Source organism: Echinops telfairi, unplaced genomic scaffold (genome assembly GCF_000313985.2).
Source record: "Echinops telfairi isolate 266 unplaced genomic scaffold, ASM31398v2 ScPeMD7_60;HRSCAF=208, whole genome shotgun sequence".
In the NCBI taxonomy this organism is placed as follows: domain Eukaryota; kingdom Metazoa; phylum Chordata; class Mammalia; order Afrosoricida; family Tenrecidae; genus Echinops; species Echinops telfairi.
Window position 1 is genome coordinate 15532922 of NW_022103958.1, and position 26805 is coordinate 15559726.

At 51.2% G+C, this 26805-nt stretch overlaps 1 protein-coding gene across 2 annotated transcripts in view; it reads right to left on the reverse strand.

The window, feature by feature from the left end:
* The window catches only part of LDLRAD3 (low density lipoprotein receptor class A domain containing 3), a 250802-nt gene that overhangs the window by 120036 nt on the left and 103961 nt on the right, over positions 1–26805 (reverse strand). For both annotated transcript variants that reach the window (XM_045290938.1, XM_004708296.2), the window contains exon 4: positions 14155–14289. In XM_045290938.1, the coding sequence (XP_045146873.1) occupies positions 14155–14289 (135 nt within the window). The remainder of the gene's footprint in view (positions 1–14154; positions 14290–26805) is intronic.

The window sequence follows — 26805 nt, forward strand, 5'->3', positions numbered from 1 at the left end:
GGGGGGACTAGCCATTTCAGGAAATGGTGCGGGACAACAGGATACACACAGCCAAGCACATGAGGGTGGCCCCCCAAATTAACTCAAAATGAATCATAGAGCAAAATTCAGAGCAAAAACCATGACAGTTTTGGAAGAAAATGTTAGAGGAAATCTTTGTCGTCTTGGATTAGACAGCGGTTTAGTAAAGATGATACTGAAACACGAGTGACCAAATAAAAACTAGAGGGCGTGGGTTTTGTTAAAATTAGAAGTGCATGCGCTTCCAGGGCACCATCAGAACGGGGAAAGAAGGGGGGGGGATGACTGGCCACCTAGTAACCTGAGTGAAGGGGACAGCCATGTACAATCACAGGAGGGCTCGCTTGGGCAGGTTGTAACCCATGCCACGAGACAGCATGTGCTCCCACTCTGACCCCCAAATGGAACTACTCTGTAGACCTCCACCCAAATCCAAAGCTAAAAAAGAAAGCGAAAAGGAAAAAAAAAATCAAAGAATGGGATGAAATACTCATCAATCTGATAAAAGGATATATACATGAAGAATATATAAAGAGTTCTTACAATGGAACAGTAAAAAGACAGCCCAACTAAAAAGTGGGCAAGCACGAGACCAGAAGTACTGGATGGTGCTCCCATAACTGGACATTTTAATCAAAATCGCTCTATTAGAATCCTGAACATAAGTGGAAAGATGCAGAACAGAATGTCAAATTCTCACGGCTCCAGATGTTCTGAGGCCACGATGCCTCAATGAATCAATCCCCCAAACTATAGTGCTGAGATAAACTTTATGCCTGAAGTCTTCTTAAAATCAAATAACAGCTTAACATGAGCATGGCTCTTTTAAGATCATCTCTATGGGATCAAACACAAAACAGCAACTCGAGAGGTGAGCTATGCACCTTGGGGCTCAGTGAGTTTATGAATGAGCCAGGAACAATCCAGAAAAGAAGATTAAGAAGGGTTTCAGATAGAAACTAATCAACATCACTGAATTGTACATGTAGATGCTGTAGAATTGGTGTTTGTTTTGTGATGTACGTACGTTTAATGAGCAAGAGATCTGATTACAGTGGTTCTCAACCTGTGGGTTGTGACCCCTTTGAGTGTCGAATGACCCTTTCATAGGGGTCGCCCGGTTCATAACAATAGCAAAATTACAGTTATGAAGCAGCAACTAAAGTAATTTTATGGTTGGGGGTCGGCACAACATGAGGAACTGTATTTAAGGGCATTACGAAGGTTGAAAATCACCCGATTAGACAATTTCCCAAAGAGGATACCCAAATGGCCAGTAAGCACATAAAAGCTGCTCAACCCCATTAAAACCCCAAACAAACCCACCGCCCTCCGGTGGATTCCAGCTCCTGGGTACTGTGTCAGACAGACAGAACTGGCCCCCTGGGTTTCTGAGGCTACAAATCTTTACAGGACCAGAAAGCCTCATAGTTCCCTCTCAGAGGAGCAAGTGGGTTCTGAATGCCGATCTTGCTGTGAGTGGCTCAAGGCTCCCCTCAGCAACGTTAGTCATTAGAAAAATGCAAACCAACACCACCCCTTACCTGCACTAGCGTGTTACTGTTAGGTTGGGGTGCTGCTGCTCAGTGCCCCGGGGTGGAGCCTTGAGTCGTTTCTGACTCACAGCAGCGCCCCCGCAGAACCAAGGGAGACCTGTCCCATCCTGTGCTGCTTCCATAAGTGCTGCCCTGCTGGTGCCCCCAGCGGCAGCCTCTGTGTCAATCCTTCTCAGTGAGGTTCTTCCACCCGCTCCCTGGCCCTCTGTGGTACCCAGCATGATGTCATTTTCTCGGGACTGGTCCTTCCTATAAGCTGTCGAGAGGATATGAGAGGAATCCGTGACATCCTCGCTTCTAAAGTGCATTCTGGCAGTTCTTCCAACGCAGGTCTGGCCTGTCTTTGTCAACCCCATATTCTAAGACATCAATTCTTCTTCTATCTTTTACATTCAGGTGACCGGGATTTCCATACCGTGAATGTCTTTGGGTGGACTTGAACTTCCAACCTTTCCGTTAGTAGACACGCCTTTGCACCAACAGGGACTTCCAGGGAAATGGCCAAGGTGGCTGAGTTCACCTTCCCCCATCTAACACGCCTGCTACAGTAAGTTCCTGTGCGTCTTTACAGAAAGTGTCTGATTGATAAATAACAGAGGTGCCTCTCTGATTAGCCTTATTCACTCGGCAAATGTGACTGGATGTGCAGCACGGGAGTGGCATCATTCAACAAGAAAGACACTCGAAACTGGGTGGCTGTCTCCATCTGTAAGGACCGGCACCCGCTTCGGAGCTTGCTTCTTTGGGAGAAAATGCTTTTACGCAGTTAGCAGGAACAACGGAGCCATGCCTTGTGGTTGCGAGAGTAATCTTTAAGAGCAAACGTTGTGAGAGGCAGAAGCGAGAAGGCAGAGGAGGGAGAAAAATCTCTGGGGTCATCAAGCCATTCTAGCTGCTAGACTTTGAGTGACTCGGAAAAGACAAGTCCCCACAGACCACTGCAATTGCAAAAGCCACAGGCAGAGAGTGTTAAAATATGCCTTCGCATCATATATAATGCATACGATATTTAAAAGTGGGGTGTGCGCTGAAACAGGAACTCAGCTCCAGAAGCAGCCAGACTCTCATTTGCTGACAGGCAGTCCTGCCCATGACTTTCCTTCCGTTCCCCTGCCCTGGCGCCTTACTGCCTTTTTTAAAAGGACTTTGCATCTCACCCACACCATGAATTTTAAATTCGACTCAATGAGGACAAACCTCCAACAAGAGAACCCCCAGCTGGCCAAAGAGAAGCAGTAGTCCAGTGTGACAGGTGGCTCCAGGGCCTTGCTGCTGGGGGGTCCACAGGACCACGTCTCCATCACTAACTCTGCTCTGCGGGCAAGCACTGCTGATTCAAGGGCAGCCTCGGCAGAGCTGCCTGGAGGCTGGGTGCCCCTGCTTTGTCAGCCTCCAGCTTTGAATCTGGTAGTAACAATCCTTAATGGCGAGATCCAGAAAGTGGAAATGATTGTGATCCCAGTTTGAGAGAGGCAGGAATGATGAAAGGAGAAAACAACCTGACGGGCATCATAGAGTGCTTTGGAGCTGGTGATACCGAACAGGTATGGTAGAGAAGTATCAACCCACTGCCATTGAGTCAATCCCCCAGATGACCCTAGACCCAGGACTGTGCATCTTTACAAGAGCAGGCAGCCTCATCTTACTCCCAGGCAATGGCGGAGGGTTTGAACTGTGGTTCGTGGGGCGGCTGGGATTCCCTTTGTGTGAATGAGCCTGCAGGCTGACAGCCCTTTAGGCCTAAGAGAGTGGTCCACCACCAGAGACTGGTCACCTTTGAGGAAGCTCAGGAACACAAGGCCACATTTGAAGCCCTCTGGAGAAACCAGGGCCCCCGGGAAGGTTTAAGCTCCTTCTTGGAGCACGAGGCCCCTGGGCGGTTGTAGTTGTGAGGTGTGACAGACACGGTTGCAGTTCGTGGCAACCCCATGTACAACAGAGAGAAGAAAACACAACGCCTAGTCCTGTGCCACCCTGGCCATCATGGCTCTGGCTGAGCCCACTGCTGCAGACCATGCCAATTCACCTCACGGAGGATCTTCCGCTTCTGTCACTGGCCCTGCACCAAGCGTGACATCCTCCTCCAGGGCTCAGGAGGGCCAATACCCTTGTCTGCCATGGCCTTGTTTTCAGTGACCGTTGAGCTGGCTTCCGCTCATAGCAACCCCTTGTCACACAGAGCAGTGGCAGACCGCACTGCTGGGGTGCACAGGGCTTGCTGTTTGATTTCCAGAAGTGGATCATGAAGTGTCTCCTGCGATTCCACCTTCGTCTAGAAGCTCCACTGAGACCCATTCAGCAGCACAGCACCAGGCAGGCCCCCACTGACAGATGCGTGGTGGGTGTGTTGTTGGAGAGCACTGGCCAGGAGTTGAACCTGAGTCTGCTTCATGGAAGAGAAGAATTCTACCACTGCTCGCTGGGAGAAAGGTGAGGACAGGGAGGCAGATAACCAGGCTTGGGTCAGCATGGGCTGTCTACGGGACAGAAGGTGGCACACCAAATACACAGCACACTTCCAGAAAGGAGGCAGGAAACACTGATAGGCTAAGTGTCTGGGGGGTATCTATAAAAGGCCTACTGCCACACAGCAAAGCCGGCTGACAAAGGCGCTAAAGAAGACAAAGCCTCTGTCCTTGGAGATTTCCTTCAGATGCAAATGAATCCAAACCCGAGGCTGGAAAACCTCTGTGGAGAAACACAAGCAAAGTCAGGCCCCTGTCACCTGAAGAGCGGGTACGGCCTCTTTCAAGCTTCAGTCGGCTCTCAAAGATCCATAACAAGGTGGCAATAGAGATGTCCATGAAAGCAGAGACAACTACATGAATGTTTCCTCATCGGAGGTGGGGGCAGAGAGGGCAGACTGCAGGGGCAAGTGACCCAGCATACCTCCCCTTGGCACTTCAGACTTCCTGATCAGACCCCTGCTGAGCTGGAGCGTGCACCCTGAAGGAGCCCAGGCACCATGCCCACCTTGAGGCTGTGTGGGTCACTACCCGTCGTCACATGAGCCTGAACTCCAAAGCCAAACTCACTGCCCTCGGGTTGGTTCTGACCCTTTGTGACCCTATGGGACAGGGCAGAACGGCCCCTTTGGTTCCCAAGACTTTCGATCTTTACAGGAACAGACCGCATCACGTTTCCCTATCAACGCACAGCCCATGATGCCACCTGGACTCCTAGCCGGTCAGACAGAGCAGAACACAATTCTCCTAAAACCTGGGGTCTGACTGCAGCTCATGGCAGGAAAACAACAGGACCTGCTATTAGGATGAAATGACTCGGGCATTATTGGCTCACAAGAGTCCACGACAGACAACTGTGGCTAATTAGTCCCCAATGTCTACTCATACTCCCTTTCTGCCTTCTCATACTAGAAACCCACAAAGTAATTAGGCTGGGCACACAGCTACCTGCGAGGACCCAGAAGCCATTTCCCATACTCCTTGGCAACTGAGTACAGTCAAGTGACTAAGGTGAGGCCGGTGCTGGATTATGGGTGTAAGCGATGTAGGCAACTTGTGGGTCATCTCCCTAGCAATGAGGCCTCCTATCTTTGCCTTCCACTTCTTCCTCGCGTGCTGATGGCTCGGTGGCAGTGACAATCAGCAAAGCCTTGGGAGCCAGGTGTTTCGAAGGGCAGAGTGGCTGTTGGCTTAGTCTGCTCATCTCCGGGTGATTACCTATGAGAGATCTCATCTAAGCCATGTATTTAAACAATGGCCTTGATGTCCTCTAAGGTACAACCATCAACGCCCAAAGAATTAGCAGTGAAGAAATAAAAGGACTGAATTGCATTGGTCAAATCCACGGCCCAAGCCTTCCTGAAAGTGTTCAAAAGGGAAGATGTCACTTTGAGGGCTAAGTGCCTATGGCCCATGCCATGGTATTTCCAATCACCTCACATTAACTGTGAAAGTTAGGGGAATGAATCAGGAAGACAGAAGAAGAAGTTATACCTTTGATTATGGTGTTGGTGGAGAACATTGAGCTGATCAGACTGCAGAAAGAACCAACCAATCGATCTGGGAAGAACAGCTAGAAAGCTCCTTAGAGGGGGGTTAGGGGGTGGCGAGACTTTACCTCCAATACTTTGGACATGCCAGCAGGAAGGACCATGGCCTACAGAAGGACATGGTGTTCGGTAAAGCAGAGGGTCAGGGAAAAAGAGGAAGCCCCTCACTGAGACAGACTGACACAGGGGCTGCAACAATGGGATCAAACGAGGCAATGACGTAAGGGTGGTGCGAGGACAAGCAGTCTTGCACACAGACCTGCAATGAGAAAGAAGTAATGCAAAGGCGCCTAGTAACATCATCATTACATCATCAAGGATGTATGGAGCAGCAAGGCCTGGCGACCTACTTCCAAAACAAACAAAAAAAAAAGCTGTCCATGGAGACCCAACAGCACACAGTTCTACCCTGACATTTGAAGTCTGCCAGGAGTTGAAATCAACTCAGAGGCAACTGGTAATGACTGGGGCTGTGAGAGTAATAGCCCAGATTCTAATGAACGCAGAGCCCCGGGATCGTCTTAAGCCTTCCAAATGAAGACTCTAAGGTTAGAAGGAATCACAGAAGAAACTCCAGCAACTAGATCCTATTTACAGCCCTCCAAAAGATGGGTAGCTGTCTTCTCTGCCCTCCCAGACCCTCCTCCTCTTCTGAAGCACACAATCTCGATGTCTTTCAGGCTCCCGTGAATGCTGCTGCACGGACCGCTCTTTCAGGAAAAGACACAGCTCGTAAAACAAGGCAGTCCAAACAGAGGGTACGGTTTATTGGAAGGACATGGTGGTCTCACTGAAAGATAGGGGCATCGGACCATGTGGGAACTCGAGTCAGGGTTTGGGGGCCAGCCAGCACAAAAGCAACTTTGTCCCTGGCTGCTCCTCTAGGCAGGCCTGCAACCTCCACTGACGAATTCTCTCCCCACAGGCGGCTTCCACGTGGTGGTGTCCAATCCGTGCGTGACAATTTTGCTCAGCCTCCCACAGCCGATTCAGCCCTGAGTGTGTGTGTGTGCTCGCGAGAGGGCGTTTGCGTGTATGGACCCAATTTAGGGAGAGAGACTGACTCACTGCGAGTCACCTGTGAAGCAATCACCCCTGGGTTCCGTGCCATTCCCCACTCCGTCCACAGCGCTTGCTAGGGGCCAAGTGCGATCTCCCAGGACCTTGACACCCCTCCCCCATCTCCTACGACTGTGTCCCAGTCTCTGCACAGAGGGTCTCTGAAGAGGGCTCCTGGTGAGCGGGAGGTCTCGGAGCAGAGGTGAGTTCTGCTCCTCAGAGACAGGTGTCCTTGTAAGAGGATGGACTAGAAAGGCTGGGCTTCAAAGGAATCGGTCCATGAACATTTCGAAGCCCCCACAGTGACAGGGGGATGGAGGAAGACCAACACAGGAAGGCGCGGAAGTGAAGGGAGAGGGCGGGCTGTTACGTTCTCAGGAGGAATAAACACGGCTGAGACCCTGGTTTGGACTGACGGCCCCCCAAAATCATCCAGTCTGTGGTATTTGTGATGGCGGCTTTAGGAAACAAGCATGGGGGTGTGAGGGAGCTGGCAGTCCTCCTGGACAGGGGAGGGCTGGACGGCCCTGAGACGGTGACGCCATCACAGGGCCTGGAAGGAGCCGAGAAAGAATAGCCAGCACTCCAGTCTCACATACCTCACTCACTGCCCCTGAGCGGATGCGCCTCATAGCGACCCGGCAGGACAGGGTAGAACTGCCCCTGTGAGTTTCTGAGCCTGTAACTCTTTACAGGAGTAGAAAGACCTGTCTTTCTTCCGAAGAGCGGCTGCTGGTTTTGAACTGCTGACCATGAGGATCGCAGACCAACTCATAACCACTACTCCACTAGCGCTCCTTCTCATCGATCTAGGCCCCCGGATATATGCTAAATCAGTGCGTATTCAAGTTACTTCTCGAGTTAGTAGGGTCGGTCTGGTTGGTAGCTGAGTCTCTCTGATCACCACTTTCATCTGGAAAACAGCCTTCGGGAGAATCAGACGGCTCCTGGAGACTCTTGACACCTCACAGAATGGAGCAGTGTGCACAAAGAGGGCACTTTAAACGCTGACCAACCACTGCAAAGATCGATGGTGTCTGCATAACCAGGGGTGCCAGGAAGAGAACTCCTGGAAGGAGCACCTGAGTGCCAGTTTGTGGTTTTCCAGACCAGAGATGAACCAGACTGATGGCCTCCTCCCTCAGTTGCCAGGGAGCAGCAAGGAGGGGCTGGGAGGGAGTGCTGGGGGCACTGGGGGATGTGGCAGGAGCTGCCACCTTGCAATGGGGAGCACGCTTTTCACGGGTGATGGGGTCACCACCTGGAGCCACCAACAAAGGAAATCTACTTGATCGTGTAACTCAAGAAGGCTCTTCAAGCTACTAATGGGAGGGGGACCACAATCCAGACTCTGGCATCTCCCCTCCCATCCTGTTCTCATCTGCGGGAGGGAATTCACAGGTTCCACATGGCCCAGACTCGGCTACAGCATTCCCAGGCTCAGTAGAGTCTTCCTGTCAGTGGGATCACAAGAACCCAGCTCCTTGAGAGGATTCTGGCTCATAGTGACGCTACAGGTCAGAGCAAAAGTGTTCTCTAAGGTTTCCAAGACTATGGACCAAGAACAAGCAGCCTCTTTCACCCTCTGAGCAGCTGGTGGGTTTGAAACATCGGCCTTGACATGAGCAATCATCCAACGCTTAACCCCCTGCACCAGTGGGATAGCCCAGCTCACTGAGGCTCCAATACTCCACATCTTCCCCACACCGGAGGATCACACACCCACCCTTCCGGTGAATCTCTTCGACAGGGCCAAGCGGGTTTCCTCACGGCTTTTGATCTCTGGGCCCCATTTCCAGTGGAGGCTCCACAAGCCAGCCTCTACCCACCCTCACATCTCTCTCCCCCAGTCTCAGGCCAAACCCACTCTTGCTCCAGCTATCTGGGACCTCTCTTCCTTCTACTTAGAAACACAGCTCCCACGGTGACTGGGGTAGTTTTACTTCTGAGCAGAGATTTAATTTCTCTGAAGCCTTCCCCTGCTCCTCTCAGAAAAGCGGTCATCCCTTTTCTGCCCTGTGGCCGTACAGCATGGACTCATTCTTCCATTACAGGATTGAGCACCCTTTAAGGTAAGTATTGGCGCCCTAGATGTCCTGGACTATGTGCTAACTGAGCTGCTAACCACTACGTCAGTGATTTGAACCCACCAGCCACTCCTCAGGAGCTAGATGACGCTGTCTACTCTCGAAAAGGCCAGTTCTATCCTGTGCTCGCTCACATCCACTGAGTTGTTTATGACTCATGATGACCCTACAGGACAGGGCAGAACTTCCCCTGTGGGTTTCTGAGACTAGCTCTTTACAGGAGTAGAAAGTACCATCTTTCTCCCCGGGGTATCAGCTGGTGGTTTCAAACTGCCGACCTTGCTGACGACAGTCCAACGCGTCACCATCATGCCACCAGGACTCCTGTATGATCACGCTGAGTCAGAAAGGACTTCAGGGTATGGTTTAGGAGTCTCAGGGTAATTATCGGGATACCATTTCTTCCTTGAAAGGGGGCAAGCTGTTTTGGCCTGGTGTACCTTTGTATTTCATTCGGCACCTAGGTGGAGAGGAACACTACCAGACACCCCATAAATGATGTGTGTGTGTGAATGAACACTAGGGAGAAGCAAGAGCCTAAGTGGGTGCATGTGTTGGGAGTGGGTGGGGGCCACGAGCCACCCATGGGTGCGCCAGTGTCCTCTGCATGCTGAGTAACCCAGCACGGCACACCCCACCCTGCCAACTAGCGGAAGAGACTTCTAGAGGCCCAGGGAGGCCTGCCCTTGACCCCACAGCCCTGGAACCTGGTCCCCCTTGCTCTAGAGGAGGTGGGCTGTGCCCGGCGTCCAGCCTGAGAGAGAGAGGGAGGCAGGTCCAGAAGAGGGAGGGCAGAGAGTGAAGTGCTCATGCCTGACATGGATGGTGGGGATCTAGGAAACCAGTCTGGAGCTTACCACGGCAGCCACGAGATCAGGACACAAGGCAGGCTCCAAAGAAGGGCGGCGGCATTCTCTCAATGAGGGATGGCCATTCTAGACATGCTCAGATTCCTGCTGCAGTGCGTCAGGAAGAGGGGGCTTCCCGGTCACACACTCAGTTAGGAGGAAGAAAACCCCACGGGGACAGGAAGGCGACGCTCAATCCCCTGCCGCTGCCTCTGTGTCTCTGGCTGAAGTCAGCGTGGTTCCATCCCTCCTGGAACCTCTAGCCATCTTACTCTAAGTAAAGCTCAAGGAATGATTTTCGGGTGGGCTTGCTGAGTCCCGCAGTGTCCTGGTAAATATTGACACCCCCACCCCCCCCAATCAGGGGTTTGGATCCCCTAAATGTCAGCTGCTTTTTTTTCTTTCTTCAATATAGAAAGAGCTCTTTCGCTTTCGCTCTTTAAAAGCAAAACTTAAAAGGAACACTCCTCCTCTCATCTCATTCCCTCCATGATTTCTCTACAAGTTATCTTTGGCTGCTCAGTCTCCCAGCAGTGTTTTTAGACAGAAAGCAAATGTCTCTCCCCAAAGCACAAGGTCCTTTTACTCTCAGGCACCCTGGCTGGGGTGAGGGGCAGAGGGCATGCAGCCGCAGGGCCTAAAGCCAGCAAAATTGGGAAACGGCACAGCTGGCTTCCCCGTGTCACCAAATTAGGGTCCGCCAGGCCATCTGCCGAGGGCGACTCCTACCAGGTCCCGGTTACTGTCAAGTCTAGGCGAGTCTAGCTTCAACTCCTTTCTGAAGCCCTGGCTCTGCAGGGGGTCCGTGACACTGCTGGTCTCAGCGGGGACTGACCTTGAGCTGTGGGCTAGGTCCCAGTGCCACCTCCTCCTTGGACCAGGGTCCCCAGGGTGGGTGCCTCTGGCAGGCCACTGGCAAACAGAAGCCCAAGCCCAAGGGAGCAGCCCATTTCATGCCTCGTTCTCCTCAGGAGGGCTACCGTTCCCCTGCCCAGAGCAAAGCTGGAAAGCATGGGTCAAGGAAACATGCTCTGGTCACACACAGGGCGAGGGGAGGAAATGAGGAATGAGGAGGAATGAGGAGGAGGAGGAGGAGGAGGAGGAAGAAGCCACTCTATCACAGACCCCCGAATATGGTGGGGTGTGAAGAGACACTAAACTCCGCATGTCAGTAGCGGATGAAGGCTGGTTCCCTCCGTGGACCACATCATGCCTTTGGTCACCACGAGTGAAGAGGCGTGGGTGGCCCTCGCTGAGAAGCAGTGGTATGAATGGGTGGCTCCTTTGCCCAGCAGCCTCCTTAAGCTATCAGGTTCTCCTTCAGGGTTTGGGAGGGCGGAGCTGATCCTAATTCTTTGTGCCTGTAGCCATTAATCTACCACTCACTGTGAATCCAGGCTCCGGCTCTCTGACTATCTGGTTCAAGCGGCTGGAACGTCGGACAGAAGCATGCAAGAGCCAAGAACCACTGTCCTCAGGTGCCTGCAGGAATGTCTGGCTCTGAGCTAGCTTTGAGGACAGGGACTCCAGTTCCATGGCTGCTGTGGAGACAGTATGTGAGGCTTTGACCCCAAACACAGCAGACAAACACACAGAAATGTAATGGGGGAGCTTCCCTTGGAATTGGGCATGGCTCTGTTGGTGCTCCATGCTGTTAGCACTCAGGGAAACGCTATGGGCCAGAGGAGAGCTGGTCCTCAGGTTGCCCCCGACTGTAAACGCTGTGGAATCAGATTGCCGGGTCTGCCCTCCTGCGGAGCTGCTGGACAGGCTCGGACCACTCACCATTTGGGGGGCAGTCGAGCTTAACCCCCAGGCTCCTTAGCATGGCTCTACCAAGCCCCAGACAGGAGGTCAACCAGTAACCTCTCCCAACAGGATTCTCTTTCCGCTTTTTAACCACTCCCAGAATCCACCCAGCCCCATGCATCTGCCCGAGGGCCTCCGTGCACTAGGCTCTCTCACTGACCATGCGATGGCTGGGCTGAACGAGGCTCTTTGAAAGCAAAGGGGACTTCTGGAGCGCCCCCTAGGTGGCACAGGGTCCTCGGCATGGGAGGTAGCGAATTAGTCGCTCACCAACGTGAATGCTTTGTGAGAAGACGCTCATAACACACACAAACACAGTCACTTTTAGATTCTGGTACGATGAAAACGTCCAGTTTTGAAAATCTGTCTCCACCCTTTATTGCCAGGATACAGCAAGCCAGAAGAAGAAACTGCATCGCAATTGTCAAAGTGCTCCGTGAACTCCCCAGGCTTCTGAGATGGCTTCTGAGAGAGAACTAACTTCCCGGCATTCCTCCTGTCCTGGGAAGGTAGGCAGGCACCTGCATTCTTTCTCCTTTCTTTGTTTTTTAACTGAACAAATGCTTGATCCCAAAGAGACAGAGCAGGGCAGTGTGCATCCCCGAGCACCCGCACAAGCTTGCAGCGTAAGCCGTACCTGGAGTCCTTGGCCCCAACCTCACTCCCACCAGACCACAGGACATACGGGTATGAAGCAGAGGAGTTAGTGAGTCAGGCCACCTGAGTCCCCCTCTAGATTCTGTAGGGCCCTAGGCAAGGAACATTCTGGAGATGGCGTGATTTATCCACACGTGATTTATTCATGAGGATTTAATCAGAAAAGGAAAGGAAAATGCATGCCACGATGGCGGACGTTTAGCTGGGACAGAGCTGTAGGCTGGGGCCCGAGGAACTTGTCTAGATGCTGGTCCCGGTAACACACACTGACTTCCTCTCGCTCTCCTCAGCCTGCCAGCCTCCACTGGCCCAGCACAGCGCCTTTGATGGTCTTTAGTGAGAATCTCACCAGACAATCCTCTCTTCTCTCCTCCTGTCTTCCCTTCCTGTCCTGGGTGGTACAAATGGTGGCCATGAGTTGGAATCCAAGTCTGCTGCAGACACACCGATATGGATGTACGTATATGGACACACAGATATGGATGTATATATACGGACACACAGATATGGATGTATATATACGGACATACCGATACGGATGTACACAGTCTGTTCGTTCCCTCACCCAGCCACCCATTCATCATTAGTGACACAGCAGGCTAGACCAGAGCAAGTGCACAGGAACAGATAAGAAATAAGAGCTTATGACACATGGAATCCAGGAACAGGAATGGGAGTAGTGATACCAGGAGGGTAGTGGGAAAGTAGAGAGAGGAAGGGAGGAAGGGGGAACTGATTGCAATGACGGACACATAACACCCCAACCCACCCCACATCCACCCCCCGGGAGATGAACAACAGAAATAGTGGGGAAAGGGAGACAGCGGTTGGTGTAAGATTTGAAAATAATAATAATAATTTACAATTTATCAAGGGGTCACAAGGGTGGGGGGAGGCAGAGAGGAGCTGATACTAAGGGCTCAAATAGAAAGTAAATGTTTAGAAAATAATGATGTCAACATATGTACAAATATGCTTGATACAACTGATGTATGGATTTTTATAAGAGCCCCCAATAAAGCAATCTTTAAATTAAAATAAATGTGGAACAACAGCAACAAACAAATGGATGTGCATTTTTTTAAAAACATTTGTGCATGTGGGGTTTTTCCCTCCGGAATCACTGAAGGAATACAGGATGTGAGTCCAGAAATGTTTTGGTCAGCTTAATCAGGGAAGGCATGACCTTCCCACACACAGTCTTCCCAAGGCTCCCCAACCAGGCTCACTTCCCATCCCTCAGTTGCATCTTTCAACTTCAGTAAAACAGCCCCAAATTCAAGATCCCTGACCAGAGCCGATGATCCCTGCCCGAGGAGACAGTAGTCAACAAAATCTGGGAGGAAAACACTCTGCTTCACGTGTAACTGGAGAAGCGAGCATCACTGCACTGGGAGAACGCTCATCCTTCCGCTACTAAATCAGCAAGAAGAAAACAAAATCAATACCAGAGAATGCCCGTGGAAGTGAATGAGAGCGACAAGTGCAGGCAATGCTCACACACTCCCAACCTGTGTATGGTGTCGCCCTGAGCCATGCACAACACCCACCCGGTGGGATTCATCGTACAGAAAGAGGCCAACGGGAAGAAGGCATCTAGATGCCCCCATACACTGCGATGGGTGAGAGACGCACAGCCTAGCAGCACCGCAGAACGCAATGCAATTGGAGCAGCTTCCAGTGTTGAAGGAAAACATAAATGATGCACAATGCACGGGAAATAGGACAAAATGTGTGCTAGTCAAAACCACCCGCGTCCACGGGCTACAAGAAGCCACGCTCACTGCCATCAGGCCGATTCTGACTCACAGTGACCCTGTAGGACAGGGTAGACCTGCCCCTGTGGGTGTCTGACACTGGGACTCTCACAGGAGTAGAAAGCCCTTTCAGTCTCCCACACAAAGGCTGGTGGTTTCGAACGGCGGGCCTTGAGGATCGCAGTCCAATGCATAACCACTATGCCACCGGGGCTCCTACAGAGTCAAGGGCCAAAACGAACACGGCTGTTGTGCCTGCGGGCCTGGTGCCTTTGCAGTGAGCGTTTCCCCCCCGGGGTTGATGTGATGCAGTGGCGATTCCCTGGGCGCTCGAGAGGCTCCTACCTTGAGAACTCTCGCAGCTCTCCTCATCGCTGTTGTCCTGACAGTTGTTCTGCCCGTCGCAGATGAAGCTCTTGTCGATGCACAGGCCGTTCTTGCAGTGGAAGCGGGCGGTGGAGCAAAGCAGGGGGTTTGCTGCTGTGAACGGGAAAGAGAACAGATCACCAGGAGGCCAGCACACCCCCGTAGGCGCCTGGGAACGCAGCTAGGGGAAAGAGTCAAGGCCCACCTTGGGAGACGGGCTACCCCAAGACTGGGACAGGCTTTCCTCACGAGGCCCGTTCTCAAGGTGCCGTGGCCGGAGGGTGAGGCTTCAGGGAGAACAGTCAGCCTCTAAGCCAGCCAGCAGCCTCTGAAGAGGTCCAGGGCAATCACGGGATCTCCAAGACCCCCGTGGGAGAGTCGAGAGGTGAACAGGTGATGGTGGAAGGTGAAAGACAAGCCATGGAAAAGCAAAATCAGAAAGAGTAGCAGAGACGGGGGAGTGATGAGATCATGGGAGTGATGACGATTGGTCACAAGAGCTGCACAGTCTCTGCAGCGCCTTGCCCATGACCAGGTTCTCAACTGCTCCCACGTCTCAGGGCTCATCAGCGCTAACTCAGTCATCTCAACTTCTGGCGATCTACTCCCCCAAATCAGCCAGGGGAAACCCGTTTGTTCCGCAATTCATCGTGGGAAGGCACCAGACCGGCCAGCATTGGTTCACAGGGTTGCCCTGAAGTCAGAGGTCAAGTCAATGACAACCACCACCACCACCACCACCAACAAAATGTCAACCCAAAGGGCAGGAGGTGTATTTGCTTGCTTGTTTAAATTATCCGATTCAGGAAGTTTGATTTGAAGGGACAGCGGAGGCAGAGGGCTGGGGAAGCCCGTTGCCTGTTTTGAGGCTGATGAACAAGGGTGCAGTCAAACAAAATCAGTCTGGCTGGCAAATGGACGCTTCAATTATTTACATTGCTGTGGGCCAGAGAATGGCTCCGCTGGATCGGGCTGCAACCAAGGCCCGACTTCAGCCAAAACCCAAACAGTGAAACCCCAAACCACAAATCACGCTCGTTTTCTCTCCCAGGCATCCCTCCAGACCCTCTGCTTCTCATTCCCTCCCTGTAACCACCCGCTTCCACGGGTCCTCTCTGGGGTCACATCTACACAACCGAAGTGTCAAGATCAATCAGTCCAACCAAACTGACTGATTGTGGTAGGCTGTGTTGGATCAGCCTCGAGGAGACAGCTGCCACGGGCTTGCTTCTTGATCAGCCTTAGACCCCTTGCAACCGTACCAATCTTCCCAAGGAAAAAAAATCTCTGTGTGTGTGTGTAAGCACATCTATGTATTTTGTCAAGATCAAACCAGATGAAACCCCAAACCTAGCCCAAGGTTATCAAATTGACTCTGACTCAGAGCACCCCTATCCAGGGTTTCTGAGGCTGTAAATCTTTACAGGAAGAAACAGCCTCATCTTTATCCTATGGAACCAAGATGAACCGGACCTGAAAACACAGCTCAGACTTTTTAAAGGATCCCGACGTTCAAAGCCAACTCATAGCCCGGTGCTGGGGCCTGTAACCTATCCTTCAGAACATAGACAGCATGCCCGCCAATCCAAAGGACAAGGGGGAAGAACTCCGGGTGAGGATGTGGTCAGGCGATTCCCTTAAGTGGAACAGACAATGGCCAATGACTTCGGGGAAACACTATTCGCAAGCAATCAAGCACCATGTCACACATATCACACTCGTCACACTTAAGGTCTTCAGATATCAAGCTGCTGGCAAGGATGAAGAGAGAGGATGTGCCGTGGACTACTAGCAAGAGTACAAACCGGCACTTCTTGGATCCATGGAGCAACAACTGGGGCAGCCTTCAGGCGCGCATACAGCACCACCCAACAACGTCACTGCCAGCTGTGTCCTCTTGGACACCCCAAACCAGTTTGGGCCCAGTCTTTCCCAACTCAGGGCCACGCCCTGTGTTTCGGAGGGGACGAGCTGATCTTGCCGGGGCAGATCACCAAGCCTCGGGGTGCACTTGGTCCGTCATCCTTTCGGTTGGGAGCCAAACTCTTAACCCCATGCAATACCCAGGCGCCGCGGAGAGTCTACTCTCGAGATGCGCTTGAAAAGGTGCAGCAGGACACGCGTACTGAACGGATTACTGAAACAGAGTTTTCCCATGAAAAGGAGAAAGGTCCCACACCCAGCCGACAGGAAAAATAAACACAATTTACTGTCATACCAGAGTCCCGGGGTGGTGCAAGGGGTGGACTCACTTAGCTCTGAATCAAGATTTGTCAGCCGAGTCCATCCAGAGGGGTCCCAGAGAAAGGTCTGGCCTTGACTGCCCCCAGAATCAGCCAATAAAACTCTACGGAGGGCAGTCTCCTCTGACTTACACGGCTCACTGAAATTCAGAGTTAACTCAAGAGTCACGGCACCTGGGTTCTTTCCTTCCTGACAGGGATCGAACAGGGACGTGAGCCCTGCCTGCTAAGGGGGTGAACAAGGGACCCTGTGAGCCAAGTAATGAGCAAAGGCCTCTGGGAGGACGGGTTTGGTCAACACCTTCACCTTGAAGCTGGCCCCAGTAAAAGTCTGACACTGGACTGCCCTCAAAGATAATTCTGAGCCATGCTGACTCAGAGCAGTAGCCTGGATAAAATGTAGGAGACCCCGGGAAGAACGGAGCAACTAATTAGAAAGCTGCTTGGCCATCTGCAGAGTGGCAACCGTCTCCCCTCTGAAAGAGCCACCTAAAACCTAGAAGCGTTCCCTAGACAACATCCTCACCTCCACCAGCGAGGGGGACCTGCTTCGCCTCTGGAGCGAAGTAGATCTTATCCATGCTTACAGCGTCCTTCTCAACTCCCAAGAGGGGCTGTTTCATCTCCCCTGAAGTGACTCTGTGCGTTAATAAACGTGTGCCTTAACCCTTTGCTGCTGCTGCACGTATGTGTATGTGCAAGCTCGTCTCATCGCTGGGCACCAACAAACCCCAGGAGTCTGGAGCCTGATAGTTCTCCCGTGGGCAAGAGCCAGGACCCGAGCTTCGCACTTGCTTCATCCCTCCTTGCCTTCCCAGTCCCTCGACGGGACACTCTCCCGCAGGAGTGGTCTTCTGTAGAGTCAGATGGTGCTTCAGGGAGGTCTAGCCATTCTACCACCATCTCTGCTTCACCTACTCAAGGCTGCCCTCTTCGTGCAATGCAGCCACACGTAACAGGTAAGCCAAGGACATGGCTAGAGCCCAACCAAAAGACAAGCGGTGGGCCGACTTTGTTCCGTGCCTGTCCTTTCTCCACAGCAGCGACAAGCGAGTGAACTAGAGTTAAAATGGATATCTCTCACAAATTCCATATTGAGGGAGAAAAGAAAGTTAAAGAGGATGTATTATAGGTATAAAAGTAGGCAAATGAGCATGAAGCATGCAAATGCATATGATCGATGAATACAAAAATATGAGGGGGCTTCAAATGGTTCGTGGGGAGATCTCATTATCTTTTGATTCCATTTTCCCGTGAACTTTGGACACTTCCCATGGAGCCTGAGAGAGTAAAACATACGTGGGAATAAATGAGATCGAGTCCAGGATGATAATGTTCCTGAAGAAGGGAGAAAGACAGGATCTGAGAGATCTAATTACATTTGGTATAACATTTCGACATCTACGTAAGTTTGATAAATATTATTATTTGAATTTGAAGGAAATAAGGCAGCCTGGCAATATTTGTTACAACAAGGTTTGGGGAACCTTATTTCTACTTCTTCTTTTCGTTGTGTTTGAAAGACTCCGATAACAATTTTGTACGTGTCTGTTGTTGAGTGCCACAAGTCAAATCCAGTCACAGCATCTACAGACGACAGACCAGAACTGCCTTAGGCTGCAGTTCCTTCCCTAGGGAAGCAGCAGTCGAGAAATCAAACGAAGTCCCACATTGCGCCAATCTGCAGCAAAAGGCCACTTGAGAGTGTTGAGAAGCAACGATGTCGCTTTGATAACCCAAGTGCACCTGCCCCACGCCATGGTATTTCTACTGTGACATTTCCCCTTCGTAGGTCCAGCCCACGAGAGCCGGGCAATGACTAAGGAGGACCAGGAAAGAACGGATGTACTTGATTCATGGTGTTGGCCAAGAAGGTTGACAGTCCTGTGGCACGGCAGAAGGAGAAACACACTGGCCTTGGAGGAAGGATAAACAGAAGGCTCCTTAGAAGGGGGGCCTGGGGGTGCGACCTCGTCTCACATACTCTGAACATGCTATCAGGAGGGCAGCGCTCTTGGCACAATGGACGAGATCAGGAAGGAAGACAAGGATGCCGCCCTGAGATGGACTGACACAGTGGCTGCAATAACATAGCCACACTATGAGGAGGGTGGAGGGCCAGGCGGGGTCTTGTTCTGCTGTACACAGGGTCCATAGGGGTTGGAACGGGTTAGGCTGCACCCAACAGTGCCACCAACAGTCTTTACGGGAACAAATGCCTCATCTTCCTGCCGAGAAGCAGATAGTGGGTTCGAACTGTGTGCTTTCCCACTGTGCCACCAGGGCTCCCTTTGAAGTCTATCCTGCAGACGATTTTCAGTGATCACAGCATCCTTTTGCTGTTCCAATCCTACTACACAATTCCCTCTGACCCACAAACACTGGATCAGTATTTCTCAAACTGACGCGTGCAGTTGCTCCTAAGATGCACCAACCTATAGAACTCGCGACCTGGGATTCCTCCCTGTCAATGCCTCCTAATAAAGCACAAGGTTCCATGCCATGCCACCCCCAACCCCCAGCAGAAAGGCAGAGGCAAAGGACATTAGGGCAACATTCCCTAAATCCAGTCTCTGAACCCTCCAAACTGCCATCAGTGCTAATGGCCAATGGCCGCCACCTCTGAAGGTCAGGTGAGGGGATCCTCCAGCTGTAGGCTCTAAGGATTCGCGGTTCATATAAATTCCAACAAACTTCGGATTCTGGTTGCCAGGGACATCGAAAGTTAGAAGGCCTAGAGGCCTCGGCTTGCCACCCTGCAGACAAACTGGCAGCAAGAACGAAAAGCTGAGGGCAGAAAGGCCATTCAAAACAAGGCCAACGAAAACTACCTGAAGATTTCCCCAAAGCACAGCCATCCAGGAAAGTTTAAAGAGGAACTAAACCCACACTCCTGCCATCAAGTCCACTGACGCAGAGTCCCTCGTAGGGCTTCAGAGGTTAGAAATCTTTACAGGAGCAGACAGCCTGATCGTTCTTGTGCGGAGTGTCTGGTGGGTTTGAACCGCTGACCATTCGGATGGCAAGAGCCTGGCAAGTTCTAAGAAGGACAGCAACCCTGGATTGCAGCCGGTGGTCGGAATGAGTGCTCCTAACAAGAGCCCTGAGTCGTCCACAAGACCGTGAACGCTGGGACAGGCAGGCGCACTGCCGTTCAGAGGGGTCCCTGGCAGGATGGCTTCTCACAGGTGTTCAGTTCTCAGGCTCACTTAACCAAAAGACGTCTTTCCACCAAAGACCCCGGCCAGCTGGAGCTGCGCCGCTGCGTGTCTTCCTAGAACTCTGCCGAGCACTTGCTTGGCTCAGTCGGATTTCAGATCCAGCGAACGTAGGACTGCTGCGGTGGACCCAAACTGTAGGTTCTGGTGATCAGGGGTCACCTGAGGGGGATCCATGTCACCGCCTAGAATCTAGGTATGTGAGCCCTCACGTCGTAGTGTTAGTTGGCTGCTGACCACAAGGTTAGCACTTTGAAACCACCAGCCAGTCTGAGGGGGAAAGATGAGGCTTTTTATTCTTGTAGAGAGCTACACTCATGGAAATCCACAGAGGCGGTTCTACCTGCCCTATCACTGCCATCCAGACGGTTCAGACTCATGAGCACTCTGGAGGGCGGGGTCGAAGAGCCCCTAGGGGTTTCCAAAACTGTAACTCTTCACTGGAGTAGAAAGCCTCATCTTTATCCTGTGGCTTTGAACTGCTGATCTTGTGATTAGCAGCCCAACGAGTAATACACGACACCACCAGGGCTCCTCACCTCGCTGTAAGTCAGAAGTGGCTCGGTGGGAGTTAGTTGAGTATGAGGGTGTTTTGGGTGACAGGAAGGTACTGGTAAGAGGACATGGCCCTGTCCACCAACTGTGCAGGGAATACTTGTGACACTGTCTTGGTTCCTATTAGCAGTATCGCTTGTTGTTAGTTGTTCTCAACGCCGCGCTGAGTCACATCAAGCCTATGTTCAACTCAACACACCTAAACATTGCCTGGTCCTGTGGCATCTTCGTGATGGTGGCATGTTTGAAGCCAGTGTTACACTTTGTGTGCCTTCCGACCTCACTGTCAAGCACCCTATCAGGCAATATTCTCTTACGATCCATGGAGTTTTCTTTGAGCAATTTTCCGAAGTAGAAGACCTGCTTTTGACTCTGTGTTTACCTGGAGTCTCTGCTGATACTTGGACACCATGGGCGACCAGTGACTTAGCTTAACGCCACCAGCGACTTAGCTTCCAGCATCATAGCAACATGAAAGCCATAATCTGACAAACTGAGACCAAACACAAACCCAACTGCGACTGGGCCCATTCTGACGCCTAGCTTTCCTGTGGGACAGAGTCGAACTGCTTCCAAGAGGTTTTGAGGCTGTGAAACTTTACAGGAGGAGACAGCCTCATCTTTCTTCGGCAGAGCGGCTAGTAGGCTCAATCCATTGACCTCGGGGTCCGCAGGCTAGCACCTAACTCACTACATCACCAGGGCTCCCTTAGTAATATTCATTGTACTCCAAAAGTATGTATTCTTTTTTTTTCTTTTGTATGTTTTCTTTGTCCTAGCTAAGACTTACCAATTCTTGCAATTTCTATTTCTTAACTCCATTAACCAGAGAAAGAAACACTGTGTTCTACAATATTTATTTCAACAGAAAGGAGAGAACTGTCTTACAGAGTTCACTCAAAAGCTCAACTGGAGGCTCAAAAGCTCCTTGGTTACTATGACCACAAGAAACACAGGAAACTAACAATTTGCTTTCCAACCCACAATATCTAGGAAAGAGACCCTGGCTCTCCCTGCCAGAAGGAGGGGAGGGTTAAAGTGACCGAGTAGTGGTTAATTATGCTGGTGGCATTTATTTCAAACACATCCAAAGGAGACAATCCAGGGACCACTGCGGTCTCCCAAGGCAACTGAGCAGCTCCGAGTCAGGACATGAAGCAATCTGTCTCCCGCAGGGCTAATGAACTGTCCCCTTTAATTTATTCCATGTTGGCAAAGTCGGCTCCCCTTCCACCTATCACGGCTCTGGATGAAACACGAGATGGGTGAAACCTCCAAGACATCAGCCCCCACAAGTCCATCTGCTCCCCCATCAAGCCTCACAGCCTGCTGCCTCCCTGGTCCAGGCTTCCCAAGAACCAGGTAACTGGGTGAGACGGAGCTGCACCAAGATGCCTCTGATACTGGACAAAGATTCTCTTCCTGCAGAGAATCTCCCCCACACCCCCGCCCCTGCCTCCCCACACACACCTTCACCCCCCACCCTACCCCCATCCCTCACTACTTAAGGGGCACTGCTCCCTTTGTGACTTGGAAACTGCTCAAACTCCTGGCCTTTATGAGAACAGGCAGCTGCACCTGCCTTTCCGCCAGAATTTGTTCCCCCACGGCGATGGGGGCCTGGCCTCCTTCCTCAGCAGCCCCCAGCCCACTGGGATGGAATGTGGCCACATGTGTGTGGTGGTGAAAAAATAAGCACACTTCCAAAAATGGGGGATGGGGGACATCACTGGGATTCCAATGTGCCGCTCAGAAACCTGGGCAGACTGTTCAATGTCGCCACATCGCCATTCCTTCTCTGTGAAAGGAGTGCACAGATATTCCAGACCCAAACCAAACTCCCTGCCATCGAGTCTGTTCTGACTGATGGGAGCCCTGCTGGTGTCGTGGGCTACGAGTGGGCCTGCTAACCAAAAGGTCAGCAGTTCAAAACCACCTGCTGCTCCGAGGGAAAGAGACGAGGAGGCTCTCTGCTCCAGTAAAGAGCCAGTTCTACCCGCGTCATATGGGGCCATGGTCATATGGGGCCATGGTACGACCTAGCTGAATCAGATCCTAGGCGTCAAGCACATGGAAACGTGCCACCCACACTGAGTACTCAGGAAGCAGTCGGCTGGGTAGCTTCTTAAGCTCAGAGCAGTGCACAGACTTCCCAGCCTCTCCCGAGCCCCGGGCTTGAAATGGCCACTTGGACTTACAGCCAGTTAAGTGTACCCTGACAACATCCTTCTCCTCCAACAACCCCTGCCGATGAGCCCAGAGGAAAGTACTCTGCCACCACCGGTCCCCACAGAACAACCACGGTCAACCCCGTATTAGAACCCTTTCTGCAGGAGTATTTCTGTCTCCCTTGCTTGACTCTCATCTCCACGAGGGACGCCAAGGACTGGGTCTGACCCAGCTCTCAGTCCCTGGGTCTTCTCGCATGCTGTCTGGCACTGAGCTGGCAGAAAGGATGGGCGTGTGGTGGACGGCAGGCGCTGGGGCTCGGAGGAACCATGGGGAGTGGGATGTCCATCTGAACTTGCCCAAGATCCAGACATCGAGATGCTAAGACTAGCCTCTGTCTGCCATGGGGGCTGCCTGTCTTCCCAGTGTAATCTTTCATTTGTCTACTTATAGGGTTCACTCCTTCAATCGGGTAAGCACTAATCTCCTTTAAATATAGAACTCTAGGAGGCACCGGAAATCAACTATCACCCACTCGAAGAGAGCTTATGTTCCACTGGGAGGTACGAGACAAGTCAATATGCAATCATGACACCATGTGAGAAGCGCTATCGTTTGGCGATATACTGATTACACAAGTCTAAGCCAAATACTATGGCTCAGCACTGGGAATAGAGCCACATGATACAACCTCTTGGCCATCACAACGTATCAGGGAAGACAAATTAAGCAAAAAGGAATAAAAAAAGATAAAGAGACGATGGTGTCTTGGGGGCACAACTACAGTGACATGCTGAAGACCACAGATATACTGGCTCGTCATAGACTCTGTGCACGTGGAACAGACCACGTACAAGGCACAGCGGGTTTGTGAAGGCATGGCAACGCTGGTACACGGGACCCGCAGCTCAGACCTGCCAGCCTCACCGAATGAGAGCCAGAGGCCGTGCAGGGCTCCACCTTCAGCCTCGTCCTCATGTCTGGACGCAGAGGATCAGGAAGAGGCCCAAACACAGCCACCAGAAGAAAGGGAGAAAAGGGACCGGGCAGCATCTCAGGCGACGGCAGAATACGAGATGGGCTAGCTCTCGTTGATGTTCACTCCTGAGTGCAAGATGCACACACAAGTCGAGAAGACACACTTCTGTACACCCAGAGTCCTTTAACATCGGACTCTCCCGCCATCTCTGAAGGTGGAGCTATATCACCCAACAGCATCACAATGTTCCCTCTCACTTATTTCATTGTTACCTCTTTATCATTTCAGGAGGAGCCCTGGTGGTATAGTGGTTACGAGTTGCGCTGCTAACCGCAAGGGGAGCAGTTTGAAACCACCAGTTGCTCCTCAGGAGAAAGAGGAGGTTTCCGTCCAAGTCTTCCAGTCCTGGAAACCCACAGGGGAAGTTCTCCCCTCTCCACAGGGTCGCAATGAGTAGGGATCGACTTGATGGCAGTGAGTTGGGTTTTCTTTGGTCTACCCAAAATAGAGCCTGTCTTAACAACTCTTGCCATCTGTCTTTCACAATGATCAGCGCTAACAACTGTGTTTCAACCATCCCTTTCCCAGCTAATTCCACCCCAATCGAAATGGGCTTGAAGCACATTCCAGATAGTACATAGTTTCATCTCTGGTGTCCCAGCATAAAAGGAGCCTTGGTGGCACGATGCCTCAGGCCTTCGGTGTGTGTTTTGAAGCCTACCAGTCACCCTGCAGAAGACCTGGTGCCCAGCTTCCAAAAAGTGAGCTGTTGATGATTGCATGATGCCATCATGCCAGTTCCAGCTCACAGTAAGGCCATGGACAGCAGGACACGTTGCCCAGCCCGGCATCCTCTTCACAATCACGGCTATATTGAATCCCACTGTTACGGCCACTCTGCCAATCCATCCCATTGAGGGGTCCCCTCTTTCTCGCTGACCCTCTACATTAGTGAGCCCGATGTTCCTCTGCAAGCTGAGGAATGAGGACAACCGACCGGTCTCACCTGATAACACGTCCAAAGTACACGAGACTAAAGCTCGTCATGCTCGTTTCTAAGGACCATTCTGGCTGTCCATCTTTCAAGACAAATGTGTCCACTGATCTGGCAATCCGTGGTGTGCTTAGTGCTTTTCACTCACGCTACAATTCGAGTGCATCCGTTTTCCTGCAGTCTTCCTTCCTGTCCTGCATGCATAGGAGGGGACTAAAATGACCATGGCTTGGGCCAGGTGCACCTTCTTCCCCAAGGGACAATTTTTGCATATTTGTTCTACACAACACATATTTTGATATCTCGACTGCGGCTTCCATGGGTGTGGATGGTGGATCCAAGTAAAATAAAATGCTTGATAACTCCGATATTTTCACTGATTATCATAATATGGCTGATGGCCCCAGTGGTGAGGACTTTTGTTTTTTCTACGTTGAGGTATAATCCACACTGAAGGCTGGACTCTTTGATCTTCACCAGCAAATGCTTCAAGGCATCCTCCATTTTGGTAAGAAAGGTACTACCTGCCTGCCTATCACAGTCCCCTTCTCATCCGCATGCCCCATTCTTCACGGACTCCCGCTTCTCAGATCAGCTGCTCAGCACGCAGTTTGCCCACAGTAGGATGAAAACAATGCTGAATAGCATCACATACCCAATCACAATGTAGATTTTTATGGTCTCAATTTTTCTTTTAACAGCTGGCTTGTGTTCATAGAGGATTCATGTAAGTTTTACACACTGAATTTGGCTGATTTAGTTCTTCGTCTCTTTAAATCTGTAGGTCTCCCTTTTCTCTATTTTTTCTCAGATGAATTTATGAATAAAACTGGGGAGGTGAAAGCATTCCCCGAGCTCTGAAGTTGGCAGTTTCCATCTCCCCAGGGTTCGTTAAAGGCCCCTCTACTCCTGGAATTCCTTAAACAGATGGTTCCAATCAGATGCACGCTGTTTCGGGCTGGATGTGCGTTCCCATTGTGTCCTATCAGAAGGCAAGTACCACCTGACTGTGTGGCTTTTCGTGATGTTAAGAGTGCAAGTCAGATGTATCCATCACACTGACGGAACAGACATAACACAGGGACACAAGGCAGGCAGCAGCTACTTTCAGATTCTGCACATTCAATCAGTCATAGCAGGGCACCTGGGGAGGATGTGTATCCTGATGTGGTGCTGATTTCACCTCCTTGCCTTCTCACCTCCTGAACTCCAGGTAAACAGAAAATACCCAAGAGATCAAGGGCAAAGTGGAAACTTAGGTGAGCCACCTCATATAACCCCCAGCTATGTGTCCATGAGTCTAGAAGTGGAAAGAGACAGCCCACTGCCCAGGGCCAGCTAGAATACTGGGAGGGCATTCAGTGGATAGATCTAAATAGCCCAGTGAGGCTTTGCTCACTACTGCATCCACAGCCCAAGGCAAGCTGGTAGGTGCTTGGGGCCAGGTCCAACCAGATTCATTGGTAAAACACAAGGATATACATCGGGTCTAAAGAAGATCCGGAGTCTCATAAATCATATACAAGCTATGGAGAATAGTATGTGAAAGTGCTCAGCACACAAAGGACCAGGGAAATGTCAACTTGCAAAGGAAACCAACAAACAACAAAAAACTAAGCGATGCCAACCTCAAGACAGATGAGATCTGGACTTGGGTGACACGGACTATAAAGCAGTTGTGACACAGATGTGCAAGCACACCGTCTCACACACTCTTGAAGCCCGTGGAAAACGTCACAGGAAAGAAGGAAGACCAAACCGTCAGTTAAGGGACATTTCAAAACTGAAAAATACAGCACACAGAAATCCACAGTGAAGCTCACCAGACACTCAAAGGACATCTGAAGATGACAGAGGATAGAAGCAGAAATCCTCCAATCTGGACAACCCAACGAAAGAAGACCAACCGAAAAATAAGAGCAGGCTTCAAGGGCCCGGGAGACAATAATAAAGGCTCTAATGTTAATGCGATCAGAGTCCCAGAAGCAAAGGAGAAATGTTTTTAAAAGTTGAAATGTCCTAAGTGTAGCAAAAGACTTAAAAAACAACAAGGAAAACGAAACCACAAGTATGAATTCAAGAAACAGAGAGAGTCCTGCACAACACACACTCGAAGACGTCCGCACACAAGCATACCATAACCTACCTGCTCACACCTCAGACAAATATCACCATTTTCCAAGCCAGCAGTGAAAAAGGACGCGTCGCTGTGGGCAGCGGTCTGGAGGGCTGCACGCTCCTCACTGGAAGCCGCAGAGGCCAGAACGAAGGGACACACAATTTGTAAAGCGATGAAAGACAAGGATTCTCAGCCCCCAAGGTTAGGTGCAATAAATCTACCCTCCCTTCGGGAATGAAAATGGGATACAGACATTCTCAGACGGGGGAACGATATGAGAACTTGCTACCAGCAATCCGGCTCCAAGAGACTTGCTAAGAGGTCCTTCAGTGGGAGGACAGTAATACTAGGAG